We start from the raw sequence: 15624 nt of genomic DNA, 5'->3' as shown, positions 1-15624 counted from the left end.
TCTTTGCTGCCCTTCTTGACACCAGGCCATCCTCCACAAGTCTTCGCCTCACTGTGCGTGCAGATGCATTCACACCTGCCTCCTGCCATTCCTAAACAAGCTCTGTACTGGTGGTGCCCCGATCCCGCAGCTGAATCAACTTTAGGAGACGGTCCTGGCGCTTGCTGGACTTTCTTGGGCGCCCTGAAGCCTTCTTCACAACAATTGAACCGCTCTCCTTGAAGTTCTTGATGATCCGATAAACGGTTGATTTAGGTGCAATCTTCCTGGCAGCAATATCCTTGCCTGTGAAGCCTTTTTTATGCAAAGCAATGATGACAGCACATGTTTCCTTGCAGGTAACCATGGTTGACAGAGGAAGAACAATGATTCCATGCACCACCCTCCTTTTGAAGCTTCCAGTCTGTTATTCGAACTCAATCAGCATGACAGAGTGATCTCCAGCCTTGTCCTCATCAACACTCACACCTGTGTTAACGAGAGAATCACTGACTTGATGTCAGCTGGTCCTTTTGTGGCAGGGCTTAAATGCAGTGGAAATGTTTTTGGGGGATTCAGTTCATTTGCATGACAAAGAGGGACTTTGCAATTAATTGCAATTCATCTGATCACTCTTCATAACATTCTGGAGTATATGCAAATTGCCATCATACAAACTGAGGCAGCAGACTTTGTGAAAATTAATATTTGTGTCATTCTCAAAACTTTTGGCCATGACTGTACATATCTACCTCAATTACCTTGTACGCCTACAGATACACTCAGTACTGGTACCCCGTGTATATAGCCATGTTATCGTTACTCATTGTGTATTTATTGTTACTTTTATTATTACGTGTTATTACTTTTCTAATATTTCTCTATTTTCTCTCTCTCTTACAATGTTTGGGAAGGGCCCGTAAGTAAGCATTTAGTATACACCTGTTGTTTCCAAAGCATGTGACGAATAACATTTTATTTGATATGATTCAACCAACTTGCAAACACTATAGGTGAAAGATATGTCTGTCTTCTGGAAACCAACTAAACCTACTCTCAACATAGATACAGATCTTAGTTTTACCCTGCTTCTGACAGCAGGACAATAATCATGCAGCAACACGAAATGTGAATTAATATGTGGATTATAATTAATGGACATTTTTGTAGGGGTTGATAAATGTTTTGATAGGGGAAATCAAGTCTGACGTTTTAAAGTGGAAATTGCTAACTTTAGAAGCCTTTTTAAACCTTGAATACACTACAATTTGCATTTTCTGCTGCACATTAAAATGTTCTGCTGATAACAGTGATCAAATTAAGATAGCAGATCTGTATGTGTACGTCGCAATATGTTTACACACATCTGTTTCACACTAAATTATCATCTGTTCCCACTAGTGGCTGTGAAGTTGTAGTGTGTGTGAGGCCATGCAGAGGCCAAGCTTCATTCTGTCCTGTGATGTTTTAGCATTTTCAGACCACTCCTACAGTCACAGCTAAAAATGTTTTTTTGTTTGTATTTAATTTGCTCTTACTCTGTGTAATTCAACATGATCCTGGCCTACTTACTGCTCTTCAAATAATACTTTCACAACATTTTATTATCAAACATCTTAACCAAATTCAACAAAAACATTTCCAAATCCCTGATGTAAACTGAAAAACATGACCAAAGTATATACACTCAATTATCCCCCAAATATTCATAATTAAAAATCAAAGCTCTAATTAAGCTTTAAAAAACTCCAAGCTCATTTTCTATTGCTCTCTCTCTCTCTCTCTCCCCACCCCTCTCCCCCCCCCCTTTCTCTCTTCAGTCTATGTGTTGGTTCAGCCAGCTCCTCAGAGTTCCCAGGTTTCTTTGCATCCAAAGGATGTTCTTCTGGATGTTGTCCATGGCAACCTGAGTGACTCTCAGCTGAGACGCCTGCTCATGGATCGACTCAAAGAATACACGCACCTAGGGAACACACACATTCTTGGTAAGCATGGCCGTGGGCTTTGGGACACACACACCCTCGCTCGTACATTGCTACTGATACAATACATTTCCAGGGTCAGGGTCTAGTTGTTGAGAATGATATTGCCACTAACAGATCAATAATCTCACCTCAGTGAGTTCCTCTGTTGAGAAGAACTGGCCTGTGGTGCCGATGATGATGTTTCTAATAGAGAACGATCCCAACTGGAACCTGCAGGGTAGAAACAAGAGGAAACATCACAGGTTGGCTAAAGCACCCAGGCTATGGGACTGCTGGTCGACTAATACCTACTTTTTCACCAGTGCCAGTTTATCAGTTCATCTTTCTCCCTTTCCCTCTCTCATTCTCTACCACAGGGATAGACTCCACCTATCTCTCCTCCTGAGTGTTAGTTTCTCTCTCCCTCTCCCTCTCCCTGTGCCTGTCTCTTCCATCCCCTCTCTCCCAGCCCCCTCCCTCTCCCTCTCTACCACCTACTTGTCCACCAGGGTGCTCCAGTATTTCTGGACGTAGCTCCAGGCCAGATGATGTCCCCTGGGGTTCCTGGCTACCATGACGATGAGGGAGTCCAGGTCCTGGGTACGGATCACCTCCCCCTCTAGACCCAGCTCCAACAACCTGGGGTACACACACACACACACACACACACACACACACACACACACACACACACACACACACACACACACACACACACACACACACACACACACACACAGAATGTAAGGTCATATATTGAATTGAATTGACAGAGTATAGAAGACTATACGTACCTGTGTAGTTTGTTTGTGTCTCTGCTGCTGGCCAGGGCAGAGAGGATCTTGTGTTTGTGTGTCTCTGAGAGGGAGAGAGTGTATATGTGGAGGAGAGACGCCCAGCCACTGTCCTCCTGGGCCCCTACTGAAAACACTGTCTCTGTTACATCTGCAGGCAGGCTGGTGGAGGGAGAGGCACAGACAGGACATGGTTTACTTCTGCAGTCAGGAAAAGTTTGCACCTTTGATTGGGTCAGGGATTGAACAAAGTACTGTATGTTGCTGTCCATGGGATGTAACTACTCTCTCAGATAGCTGACAGACAGTAAACAAGACAGACCTGAGTGTGCTGTTGGAGTCCAGCCAGTGTGTGAAGCTGCGCTGGGCCTGCTCCAGACAGGGGAGGTCTCCTAGATGGCAGGCCAGAGAGAGGAGCTCCGACCTCAGCCGCCTCTCAGACACAGAGCCCTTGTCGCTCCACGTCTGACGGTCAATCACACCACGGAAATACCACAGGATGTACGTCTGCAGAAAACACACATAGAGAGGACATCAGACCACACACAGAGAGGACATAAGACCACACACAGAGAGGACATCAGACCACACACAGAGAGGACATCAGACCACACACAGAGAGGACATCAGACCACACACAGAGAGGACATCAGACCACACACAGAGGACATCAGACCACACACAGAGGACATCAGACCACACACAGAGGACATCAGACCACACACAGAGAGGACATCAGACCACACACAGAGGACATCAGACCACACACAGAGGACATCAGACCACACACAGAGAGGACATCAGACCACACACAGAGGACATCAGACCACACACAGAGGACATAAGACCACACACAGAGAGGACATCAGACCACACACAGAGAGGATATCAGACCACACACAGAGAGGACATCAGACCACACACAGAGAGGACATCAGACCACACACAGAGAGGACATAAGACCACACACAGAGAGGACATAAGACCACACACAGAGAGGACATCAGACCACACACAGAGAGGATATCAGACCACACACAGAGAGGACATCAGACCACACACAGAGAGGACATCAGGCCACACACAGAGAGGACATCAGACCACACACAGAGAGGACATCAGACCACACACAGAGAGGACATCAGACCACACACAGAGAGGACATCAGACCACACACAGAGAGGACATCAGACCACACACAGAGAGGACATCAGACCCCACACAGAGAGGACATCAGGCCACACACAGAGGACATCAGACCACACACAGAGAGGACATCAGACCACACACAGAGAGGACATCAGACCCGACACAGAGAGGACATCAGGCCACACACAGAGAGGACATCAGACCACACACAGAGAGGACATCAGACCACACACAGAGAGGACATCAGACCACACACAGAGAGGACATCAGACCACACACAGAGAGGACATCAGACCACACACAGAGAGGACATCAGACCACACACAGAGAGGACATCAGGCCACACACAGAGGACATCAGACCACACACAGAGAGGACATCAGACCACACACAGAGAGGACATCAGACCCGACACAGAGAGGACATCAGGCCACACACAGAGAGGACATCAGACCACACACAGAGAGGACATCAGACCACACACAGAGAGGACATCAGACCACACACAGAGAGGACATCAGACCACACACAGAGAGGACATCAGACCACACACAGAGAGGACATCAGACCACACACAGAGAGGACATCAGACCACACATAGAGAGGACATCAGACCACACACAGAGAGGACATCAGACCACACACAGAGAGGACATCAGACCACACACAGAGAGGACATAAGACCACACACAGAGAGGACATAAGACCACACACAGAGAGGACATCAGACCACACACAGAGAGGATATCAGACCACACACAGAGAGGACATCAGACCACACACAGAGAGGACATCAGGCCACACACAGAGAGGACATCAGACCACACACAGAGAGGACATCAGACCACACACAAAGAGGACATCAGACCACACACAGAGAGGACATCAGACCACACACAGAGAGGACATCAGACCACACACAGAGAGGACATCAGACCCCACACAGAGAGGACATCAGGCCACACACAGAGGACATCAGACCACACACAGAGAGGACATCAGACCACACACAGAGAGGACATCAGACCCGACACAGAGAGGACATCAGGCCACACACAGAGAGGACATCAGACCACACACAGAGAGGACATCAGACCACACACAGAGAGGACATCAGACCACACACAGAGAGGACATCAGACCACACACAGAGAGGACATCAGACCACACACAGAGAGGACATCAGACCACACACAGAGAGGACATCAGGCCACACACAGAGGACATCAGTCCACACACAGAGAGGACATCAGACCCGACACAGAGAGGACATCAGGCCACACACAGAGAGGACATCAGACCACACACAGAGAGGACATCAGACCACACACAGAGAGGACATCAGACCACACACAGAGAGGACATCAGACCACACACAGAGAGGACATCAGACCACACACAGAGAGGACATCAGACCACACACAGAGAGGACATCAGACCACACACAGAGAGGACATCAGACCACACACAGAGAGGACATCAGACCACACACAGAGAGGACATCAGACCACACACAGAGAGGACATCAGACCACACACAGAGAAGACATCAGACCACACACACACATACCCAACTGAAACTTCATGTAATTGAAGCAGAATGTTTGAGATGTATTTACTGTTCTATGTGTTTGTGTATGTGGCCTACACTGAGGTTTTGTGTGACGTCAGGTATGTCCATCCTCTCCACCATCCTGTAGAAGGCTTCCAGGTAGGCCAACCCTTGGAGGAGGGGCACAGTGTGACTCTCTGATCGCAGGTAGCCAATAAGGTCCAAGGCTTTATCGAGTGACAGCCGACCTGCTCTATAGAAATATTATAGAGAGATGATGTCAGAAACAAAAGAGTGTTTGTGTTGTCTATTCACATAATCGCATGGACACACACACACACACACACACACACACACACACACACACACACACACACACACACACACACACACACACACACACACACACACACACACGGTCTCTTACGTGGTGAGTTGGAAGGCATTGTGTATGAGGTGTGTTCTGTCCATGAAGCTGAGAGCTGTGTGGTTGTTCTTCAGTAGTTGTATCAAGTCGTCCCAGCCTGAACCATCGTAGTGGACCAGGTAATAACCAGCCATGTCCACATTCACCTTCACCCAGCCCACCTCCTCCCCCACCTCCACACTGTCTGAGGAGAGAAGAGACACAGCAATCAATCATTTAGTGAAACAACCAGTCAATCAACTCCACAGCAAGCTCCACACTGAGGAGAGAGAAAGCAATTATCTTCCCTGTGAGTGTGGTCAGTAGGTGTCCTACCTGTGAGTGTGGTCAGTAGGTGTCCTACCTGTGAGTGTGGTCAGTAGGTGTCCTACCTGTGAGTGTGGTCAGTAGGTGTCCTAACTGTGAGTGTGGTCAGTAGGTGTCCTACCTGTGAGTGTGGTCAGTAGGTGTCCTACCTGTGAGTGTGGTCAGTAGGTGTCCTACCTGTGAGTGTGGTCAGTAGGTGTCCTAACTGTGAGTGTGGTCAGTAGGTGTCCTACCTGTGAGTGTGGTCAGTAGGTGTCCTACCTGTGAGTGTGGTCAGTAGGTGTCCTAACTGTGAGTGTGGTCAGTAGGTGTCCTACCTGTGAGTGTGGTCAGTAGGTGTCCTACCTGTGAGTGTGGTCAGTAGGTGTCCGAACTGTGAGTGTGGTCAGTAGGTGTCCGAACTGTGAGTGTGGTCAGTAGGTGTCCTACTTGTGAGTGTGGTCAGTAGGTGTCCTACCTGTGAGTGTGGTCAGTAGGTGTCCTACCTGTGAGTGTGCTCAGTAGGTGTCCTAACTGTGAGTGTGGTCAGTAGGTGTCTTACCTGTGAGTGTAGTCATGAGGTGTCTGTGAATGCTAGTTGAGGTGTCAGTCCTGTATGTCAGAGGGATGTGCCACAGGTACCTAACACACAGAGATCAGAGAGGGGAGGGATGAGGTGCAGGAATATGACCTCACAACACCTGACCATCAGAGTGAGAGTGTGTGTGTGTATGTTTACCCCTGCTGCAGGCTGGGCCATGCTGGATCAGACGGATGTGTGGTCCTCAGGAACCTCTCCTGTTTCAGCACCAGACGAGACCCCTGTCTAGCAACCGTTACCAAGGGCACACCTGTCTGCAGCGTCCAGGTGTTCATCATGGTCGTCAGGTCCAGGTGCTCCCCAGCGTACAGGTACTGACACACACACATCAAAACCACACCCACAGGTAAACATCACACAGTTAAATCAGTGGTGAGACGTTTACAGAGTACCTGTTTGTAATGGTCAGACTGTTGGTCTTGTAATGTAATGTACTGTTATGTAAAGAGAGGTGTGTTTACTGCGTTCTTAGCTGCCTGGCTGTTGCTGTAGCAGTGTCCTCCAGAGGTGAACTCCTCTTCTGGACATGTCTGAGAACAACAACACAGCAGTTCACATTTTCACACTAAAGCAACCTGCAGGGATCAAAAAATGATGTATCATTTGATTGATCTACGAACGTTTGCCAGGCTGTCCCACAGGTCCTGGTTGCGAGCGTTGCTGTAGCTGTACCTGCGAAGGTAACGCATGATTCCACTCTGGAACACTTGGTCAGTCAGGTAGTGTCTTAGCATGTGCAGGACACATGCCCCCTGGTGGAACAAACAACAAAGTACATCAACACTGGGGGCCTGATCAAATACTTTAGACATGAATCCTTACTCCCTCACTTGAAGTAAAGACAGGGTTGATGAAAGCTATGAAATGGAAAACGTGTGCTTGTGTGTATGCGTGATTTTCTACCTTATTGTAGGATACTGTGTCGAACATCTCTTTAATCTGTGTAGGGCTTTCAGCTACACTGGAGATGGGGCGGGAGGAGTTTAGAGAGTCTCGACCAATCGCAACAAAGCAGGTGTCCAGAAGATAGTCCTCCTAAGAGATTAAAAAAGGCACAGTTTCAACAGGAATTTCCCTCAGGGACATGTCTAGATCATTTGAAACATTCATATTGTGAACTCGGGCTAGGGATGTGTACAACAAGTGAGTAACAGGATCATACCACTCTGAGTTTGGGGTATGTGGTGTCCACTGAGATGTACTCCATGTACGTGGCGAAGCCCTCATTCAGCCAGATGTCGTTCCACCACTCCATGGTCACCAGGTTCCCAAACCACTGACAGGCAGACAGACAGACAGACAGACAGACAGACAGACAGACAGACAGACAGACAGACAGACAGACAGACAGACAGACAGGCAGGCAGGCAGGCAGGCAGGCAGGCAGGCAGGCAGGCAGGCGAGGACAGACAATGAGAGATGTCAAGAGAAGAGAGGAGTTCCATTTGTCTTCTAGTGCAGGTAAACTTCCTGAAGAATCCAGAGGTTCATGCCATCACTGTTAATCCCTCTTCATGTCATTGTAGTCATATCATATAAAATCAAAATCATTGCCATGACTGGCTACTTCCTGTTCTACACTGTGAACGTAACCTGTCTGACTCTTACCTGGTGGGCGAGCTCATGGGCGATCACCTTGGTAACCCAGAGCCTATCAGAGGCTGAGGAGGTGGTGGGGTCGTAGAGCAGGCTGGTCTCTCTGAAGGTGATCAGACCCCAGTTCTCCATTGCTCCGGACTGAAAGTCTGGGATAGCAACCAGGTCTGGAGGGGGAGGCAGGCAGTAACTTAAGAATGATTGTCTTGTTTAAGCAACTGTGTTGTTCTTGAATTACGGTGGCCTTTGGGCAAGGCATTTTGGAAAAATGTTACTTCATTTTTCTAGATTTGTATTTAAATGTATTTGGGTACATCTTCCCATTCTAAAATAACCAATATGATAGCTTAATGACTTTAAATAATGTGTACCATTATGATAACATTGTGACACCAGTAGGAGTTGTAAGATCAATGATGGTAACACCAATGAGACATTTTAGATAAATTAGGATTTTCTGAAATGCAGGCCTTAAATGCTCAAATCTAAGGTCATCAAACCTTTAAAAGACATTTACTAAAGTGATGTGATTAATCATTTTGCTTACAATGTTATTTCCACTTCATTTCAATTGACTAATACCAAGTGACACTTCAGATTTACACACACTAACTTATCAGAGGGATGGAAGTCTCAAATTGATGATATACTAAAAGGGTGTGATTAGCTAATCCATTTTTTTAATATCCCTCCCCCAATAACTGTTTGCCACTGGAGAAAATGCTCAAAGCCCTTGTATATTTGCACTTATTCACGCATACACTCATCCAGATATACACTCATCCACACACTCATCCACACACACACACTCATCCACACACACACACTCATCCACACACACACACTCATCCACACACACACACACACACACACACACACACACACACACATACACACACACACACACACACACACACACACACACACACACACACACACACACACACACACACACACACACACACACACACACACACACTCATTCATGATACACATCACAACTGCTACCATACTCTTATTAGATTGCTAAATACTGCCTTCCTGTATTATAGTGATGCTGAAATATTTATATATTCTACTGAGCCATTTACTTTATGTTCATATTCTTATATTTTATTATTTCTTATTGTTGTTGCATTGTAGACAAGGAACCTGCAAGTAAGCATGTTGTTGGACGGTGTAAACCATGTGTTCGCCTTACATACGATTAATAAAACTTGAAATGTGGAACTTGATATCTTTGTAATCAGTTACGTTCAATGTGATAACACCAATGACATAAAACTGAGAAACACACATTATACTAGTAAAAATAATAGCCTTCTTTGTTTTTATTGATCTATATAATATATTAAATAATTTTATTCACTGTCTAGCATTCAAAATAATAGATACAGATGTAGGATCTTAATTTGATCACCCTGTTGCAGGAGAACTTGTAGTATTTGCAGTTTAAAAATGTCTGACTTGATTTTCCCTTACGAAAAATGTATCAACCCCTACCAAATTGTACATTAATTATAATCCACATAATAATTCCCATTTCCTGTTGCTGTACAATTATTTTCCTGCTGCAGCAAACTGGTTGAAATGAATATACTTGCCATGAAATTTTTTTGTGCATATGGAACATTTATAGGATATTTTATTTCAGCTCATGAAACATCGGACCAACACTTTACATTTTGCGTTTATATTTTTGTTCAGTATAGTTGCCTTGTTTAGGTAGTGGGTAGTTGATATTGATATATTTCAGTACCTTGTTTAGGTAGTGGGTAGTTGATATTGATATATTTCAGTACCTTGTTTAGGTAGTGGGTAGTTGATATTGATATATTTCAGTACCTTGTTTAGGTAGTGGGTAGTTGATATTGATATATCTCAGTACCTTGTTTAGGTAGTGGGTAGTCGATATTGATATATTTCAGTACCTTGTTTAGGTAGTGGGCAGTTGATATTGATATATTTCAGTACCTTGTTTAGGTAGTGGGCAGTTGATATTGATATATTTCAGTACCTTGTTTAGGTAGTGGGTAGTTGATGTTGATATATTTAGTTACCTTGTTTAGGTAGTGGGTAGCTGATGTTGAAGTATTTCTCGTAGAACTCCAGTAGTTTGACTGCAGCCTTCAGAGCGTAATGGGTCTGCTGCCATTTTTCTGGAGCAGCATAGACAGAAACCTGAAACATTATTAACATCATGTTCTGAAATCACACACATACACATACACACACACACACACACACACACACACACACACACACACACACACACACACACACACACACACACACACATTGCACGTACATACATGTACACACACCCACAGACACACCCTGCCCCCAGTCATACCTACCTTGACCCTGCCGATAGTCTACCTACCTTGACCCCTGCCCCCAGTCATACCTACCTTGACCCCTGCCCCCAGTCATACCTACCTTGACCCCTGCCCCCAGTCAAACCTACCTTGACCCCTGCCCCCAGTCATACCTACCTTGACCCCTGCCCCAGTCCTACCTACCTTGACCCCTGCCCCAGTCCTACTACCTTGACCCCTGCCCCAGTCCTACCTACCTTGACCCCTGCCCCCAGTCATACCTACCTTGACCCCTGCCCCCAGTCATACCTACCTTGACCCCTGCCCCCAGTCATACCTACCTTGACCCCTGAGGCAGTTGTTGCGCTGACAGATCTGAAGTCACACACGATGAAGGCCACCAGATAGGAGCTCATCCTCACACTCACAGCAAAACGATCCTCCATTAGTCCATCATCCAGGACCTCTGTCTGCTCCTAGAGGGAAAACACACACACATTGTAATGTTCAGTGCCTTCAGAAAGTATTCATACCCCTTAACTTATTCCACATTTTGTTGTGATACAGCCTGAATTCAAAATTGATTAATGAATTTCTTTCTCACCCGTCTACACACAATACCCCATAAAGTGAAAACATGTTTTTAGAAATGTTTGCTAATTTATTTCAAATGAAATACAGAAATATCTCATTTACATAAGTATTCACACCGCTGAGTTAATACATGTTAGAATCACCTTTGGCAGTGATTACAGCTGTGAGTCTTTCTGGGTAAGTCTCTAAGAGCTTTGCTCACCTGGATTGTACAATATTTGCCCATTATTCTTTAAAAAATTCTTCAAGCTCTGTCAAATTGGTTGTTGATCATTTATAGACAACCATTTTCAAGTCTTGCCATTGATTTTCAAGCTGATTTATGTTAAAACTGTAACCTGGCCTCTCTGGAACATTATCTGTCTTCTTGTAAGCAACTCCAGTGTAGATTTGGCCTTGTGTTTTAGGTTATTGTCCTGCTGAAAGGTAAATGAATCTCCCAGTGTCTGGTGGAAAGCAGACTGAACCAGGTTTTCCTCTAGGATTTTGCCTGTGCTTAGCTCCATTCCATTTATTTTTTGTCTTGAAAAACTCTGCAGTCCTTAATGATTACAAGCATACTCATAACATGATGCAGCCACCATTATGCTTGAAAATATGGAGAGTGGTACTCAGTAATGTGTAGTATTGGATTTGCCCCAAACATAACACTTGGAATTCAGGATAAAAAGTGAATTGCTTTGCCACATTTTTTGCAGTATTACTTTACATTTACATTTACATTTAAGTCATTAGTGTCTTGTTGCAAACAGGATGCATGTTTTGGAATACATTTATATTGTGCATACTTCCTTCTTTTCACTCTGTAATTTAGGTTAGTATTGTGAAGTAACTACAATGATAATGATCCATCCTCAGTTTTCTCCTATCACAGCCATTAAACTCTGTAACTGTTTTAAAGTCACCAATGGCCTCATGATGAAATCCCTGAGCGGTTTCCTTCCTCTCCAGCAACTGAGTTAGGAAGGACACCTGTATCTGTGTAGTGACTGTGTGTATTGATACACCATCCAAAGTATAATGAATAACTTCACCATGCTCAAAGGGATATTCAATATCTGACCCATATATCAATAGGTGCCCTTCTTCGTGAGGCATTGGAAAACCTTCTTGGTCTTTGTGGTTGAATCTATGTTTGAAATACACTGCTCAACTGAGGGACCTTACAGATAATTATAGGTGAGGTAGTCATTAAAAAATAATATTAAACAGTATTATTGAACACAGAGTCCATGTAAATTATTATGGGACTTGTTAAGCACATTTTTACACCTGAACTTATTTAGGCTTGCCATAAAAAAAGGGTTGAATACCTATTGACTCAAACGTTTCAGCTTTTCATTTGTAGTACATTTGTAAAAATGTCGAAATACATAATTCCACTTTGACATTTTGGGGTATTGTGTGTAGGCCAATTAAAAAAAAACTCAATTTAATCTATTTTAAATTCAGGCTGTAACACAAAATGTGGGAAAAGTCAAGTGGTGTGAATATTTTCTGAAGGCACTGTACACTAACACACTATGATCTGCCTGCCACCATGTTGTCTTACATCTCCACCATGGTGTGTGTGTGTGTTTACTCACTACAGGCATGTTGGACAGAGCGGTGTGTGCTGGGCTCCTCCTGATACTGATAGAGTAATTAGCCTTGATACTAGGCTCATCAAAACAGGGAAACGCCATCCGAGCACTGGTGGGCTCAAAATGAGTGGAGGCCAGGGTCCTGGAGAGATAGAGGTAGGGGAGATAGGAGGGATGGTGGAATGGCGGGAGAGAAAGAGAAAATACAAGGAGTTTCATGTGATGTCTCTCCACAAGTAGTTTCTGTGTTTATATGAGGAGTGTCAGCCTTTCTCCCCCACATGGAGATGGAGAGTGAGGTAGCCTACACAGAGCCCGTGTACATTTAGTATACCTTACACACACATATATACACACACGCAAACAAGTACACACATTCCGTACCGTGTCTCTCCGGTGCTGGTTCTGTAGGTGCTCCTGTAGAAGCCATAGAAGCCCTCTCCTAGATCTGCCCCAAACTCCAGAAACAGGAAGTACTTCTGCCCACCAGTGAGCGCTCTGGGAGAGAATATGGCAACCTGCTCATGGGTAGGGTTGTGGAGAACAGGGAGAACCTGAGGACACACACGAACAGGAACACACACACGAACAGGAACACACACACGAACAGGAACACACACACGAACAGGAACACACACACGAACAGGAACACACACACGAACAGGAACACACACACGAACAGGAACACACACACGAACAGGAACACACACACGAACAGGAACACACACACGAACAGGAACACACACATGGTAGTCATTAGACAGAGTTGTCAGAGAAGGCAGAAGTGGGAACGTTGTTACAAACTGGGCATGATAGTTTAGTGCTAAGGGAGTAGCTTACCTGGTCTGACAGGTGAGCCAGGTTCTGGTCCAGCACAGTTGCTGTAGTGATACGAAGCCCCTTGCTGTGCAGCACCACCCAGTTGGTATTGTTCTGAACCTGGAGCTCTATTCTGACTGTACCGATGTAGCTGAGTATGGTGAGGTTAGGGTGGAGCAGGAGGTGATAGTGGAGCGGAACAATGTACTCCGGAAGACGGAGGTGGCTCCAAGGGAATGAGAGGCTTCCCGTATTCAAGGGAGGCTGCTCCTCAGTAGGGTTAGGGGGCTCAGAGGCCTGGGTTGGGCTAGAGGAGGTCTGGGTCACACCAGCCAGAGACAGGAGGGCCAGAAACAAGAACCTGACCCAGAACATTATGGTGGAAAAGTTGTTGGCTGACTACTGTAAAGATAAGGATACTAAAGATCACTCAAGGGCAGCAAATGGTGTACTGGCATTCCGTTTGTTTTCAGAACGTAGATATCTGTTAATCATTAGACTTCAGGAGGAGTGTAGTCTAAGCTTACAGCAACAGGCCAGGAGAATTGACTTGAAATATTCAGCAGCTCTTTCTCGAACCTGAAGACAGAAGAAGAAGCTATGTTATTGTTATTTAAAAACAGCAACAGTGAATCTCATCTAGGATCTCACACAGTGAGGTGTTAATATGTTGTATTGATTCTGTCTGATTTTATAAATCCAAGAAGCTGAACAACTCACATTTTGGTCAGGTCGTTAAAGGTTACTATCTATTCTATGCTATGATACACACGCTTACAGCCCAGACAGCAAGCCCAGTGTGTTACATGTCAACAAATAACATGGTGAGTGGAAGAGATAGTTGGTTGAAGAGTTACACTATAGCTGTCCAGGGCTTTCATTGTAATCTGGTACGGCTACTGAGTTCAAACTGGGATAGACACACACAAATGCACACTCACCGATGGGCAAAAATGACCAAATACAATTACAAAATTAAAGCACAAAATACCATAAAGATGAATGTATCAAAATAAACTACAAAATACAAGTATTTTTAATGTATTTAATTCAAATACATGTATTTTCTATTTTAAAATACAGAAATACATTTGCAAGTAGCCGGCCCAAACAGCAACAACATTCTCAGTAAAGGTTACAGAAAGGTATTCTTGCTATGACTGTGATATGTTGTTGTTTATCTACCTTAGTTAAATGCACTGACTGTAAATAGTAAGTCACTCTGGATAAGAGTGTCTGCTAAATGGCCAAAATGTAAGTGTATATGTGAAAATGAACAAACCAAAATGAACTGCAAAATACACTAGGTATTAATTATTGGCTTTGTTCGGGGCGGAGCTCAGTAGAATAATACTCAGCATGCTTTGCAATTGTTCATTTTTAAATATATGTACATTTATAGTTAGTTCATTTAGCGGACGCTCTCATCACACCATAGTGCCATCAGACTTCTGATACCAATGTAGGGTGAAAGGGGGCCACCAAATGGTGAACAAAAATGGCATTTTGAAAATACAAAATACAGCTCTTGAAAGTATCTTTTAACAAAATACATTGGAGTGTAGTTCAGCCCAGTGTAATACAAATTACAAAATTCTTAAAAGTAATTGAAATACATATTTCAAATACATGTAACAGAAATACTGCCCATCTCTGCGCAAACTCACTCCACACACAGAATCATGCCCTGCAAAACAGCAAAATAACTTTGTTTTAACATTAGTAAGTTCAGCACTATCACAATAGAGCAGTAATCATGTTGCCTTAGCACCCCAGTTGTTTCCTGAGTTGGGGGAGGTCTAGAATGGAGGTTAATTCCATGTTTGTATTCGTTTACCTCATGTTAGCTTCATCATCCTTCCCTTGCTCTTTGACTCTGCTTTCATTTTCTCTTTCATGCTCCCGCCCCCATATTCTATCGCGAGTACAGAAGGTGTGTGTGAGTGAGTGAGTGAGTGAGTGAG

General features: G+C 44.5%; 1 protein-coding gene across 2 annotated transcripts; it reads right to left on the bottom strand.

Moving 5' to 3' along the window:
• Window positions 1-1565: 1565 nt before the first annotated feature.
• On the bottom strand, window positions 1566-15588 carry LOC106580284 (endoplasmic reticulum aminopeptidase 2). Of its 2 annotated transcripts, XM_045703189.2 has the most exons (21): window positions 15498-15555; window positions 15328-15347; window positions 13682-14239; window positions 13226-13395; window positions 12845-12983; window positions 11006-11140; window positions 10407-10527; window positions 8359-8513; window positions 7913-8026; window positions 7654-7785; window positions 7371-7502; window positions 7212-7280; window positions 6889-7064; window positions 6712-6791; window positions 5865-6048; window positions 5534-5690; window positions 3060-3244; window positions 2738-2899; window positions 2442-2582; window positions 2093-2174; window positions 1566-1942 (listed from the first exon to the last, which is right to left on the bottom strand). In XM_045703189.2, the coding sequence occupies exons 3-21, from the start codon at window positions 14033-14035 to the stop codon at window positions 1796-1798; spliced, it is 2835 nt and encodes a 944-aa protein (XP_045559145.1). In that variant the 5' UTR covers window positions 14036-14239; window positions 15328-15347; window positions 15498-15555; the 3' UTR covers window positions 1566-1795. The 2 variants fall into 2 exon arrangements, with proteins under 2 accessions (XP_045559145.1, XP_014016590.1); XM_014161115.2 differs by lacking the exon at window positions 15328-15347 and having other exon boundaries at window positions 15498-15588.
• Window positions 15589-15624: the final 36 nt, after the last annotated feature.

This window comes from Salmo salar, chromosome 20, assembly GCF_965601325.2.
Source record: "Salmo salar chromosome 20, fSalSal1, whole genome shotgun sequence".
NCBI lineage: Eukaryota > Metazoa > Chordata > Actinopteri > Salmoniformes > Salmonidae > Salmo > Salmo salar.
Note: the sequence above shows the minus strand (reverse complement) of the source record. Positions and strands in the feature narration are given on the sequence as shown.

Coding starts and splice junctions, on each gene's coding strand:
- LOC106580284 (XM_014161115.2), bottom strand. CDS start 14,035: ATGTTCTGGGTCAGGTTCTTGTTTCTGGCCCTCCTGTCTCTGGCTGGT. Junction 11,141..12,844: donor CTCTGTCCAACATGCCTGTA/GTGAGTAAACAC, acceptor TTTTCCCTCTAG/GAGCAGACAGAGGTCCTGGA. Junction 8,514..10,406: donor CTACCCACTACCTAAACAAG/GTAACTAAATAT, acceptor CTCCCCCTCCAG/ACCTGGTTGCTATCCCAGAC.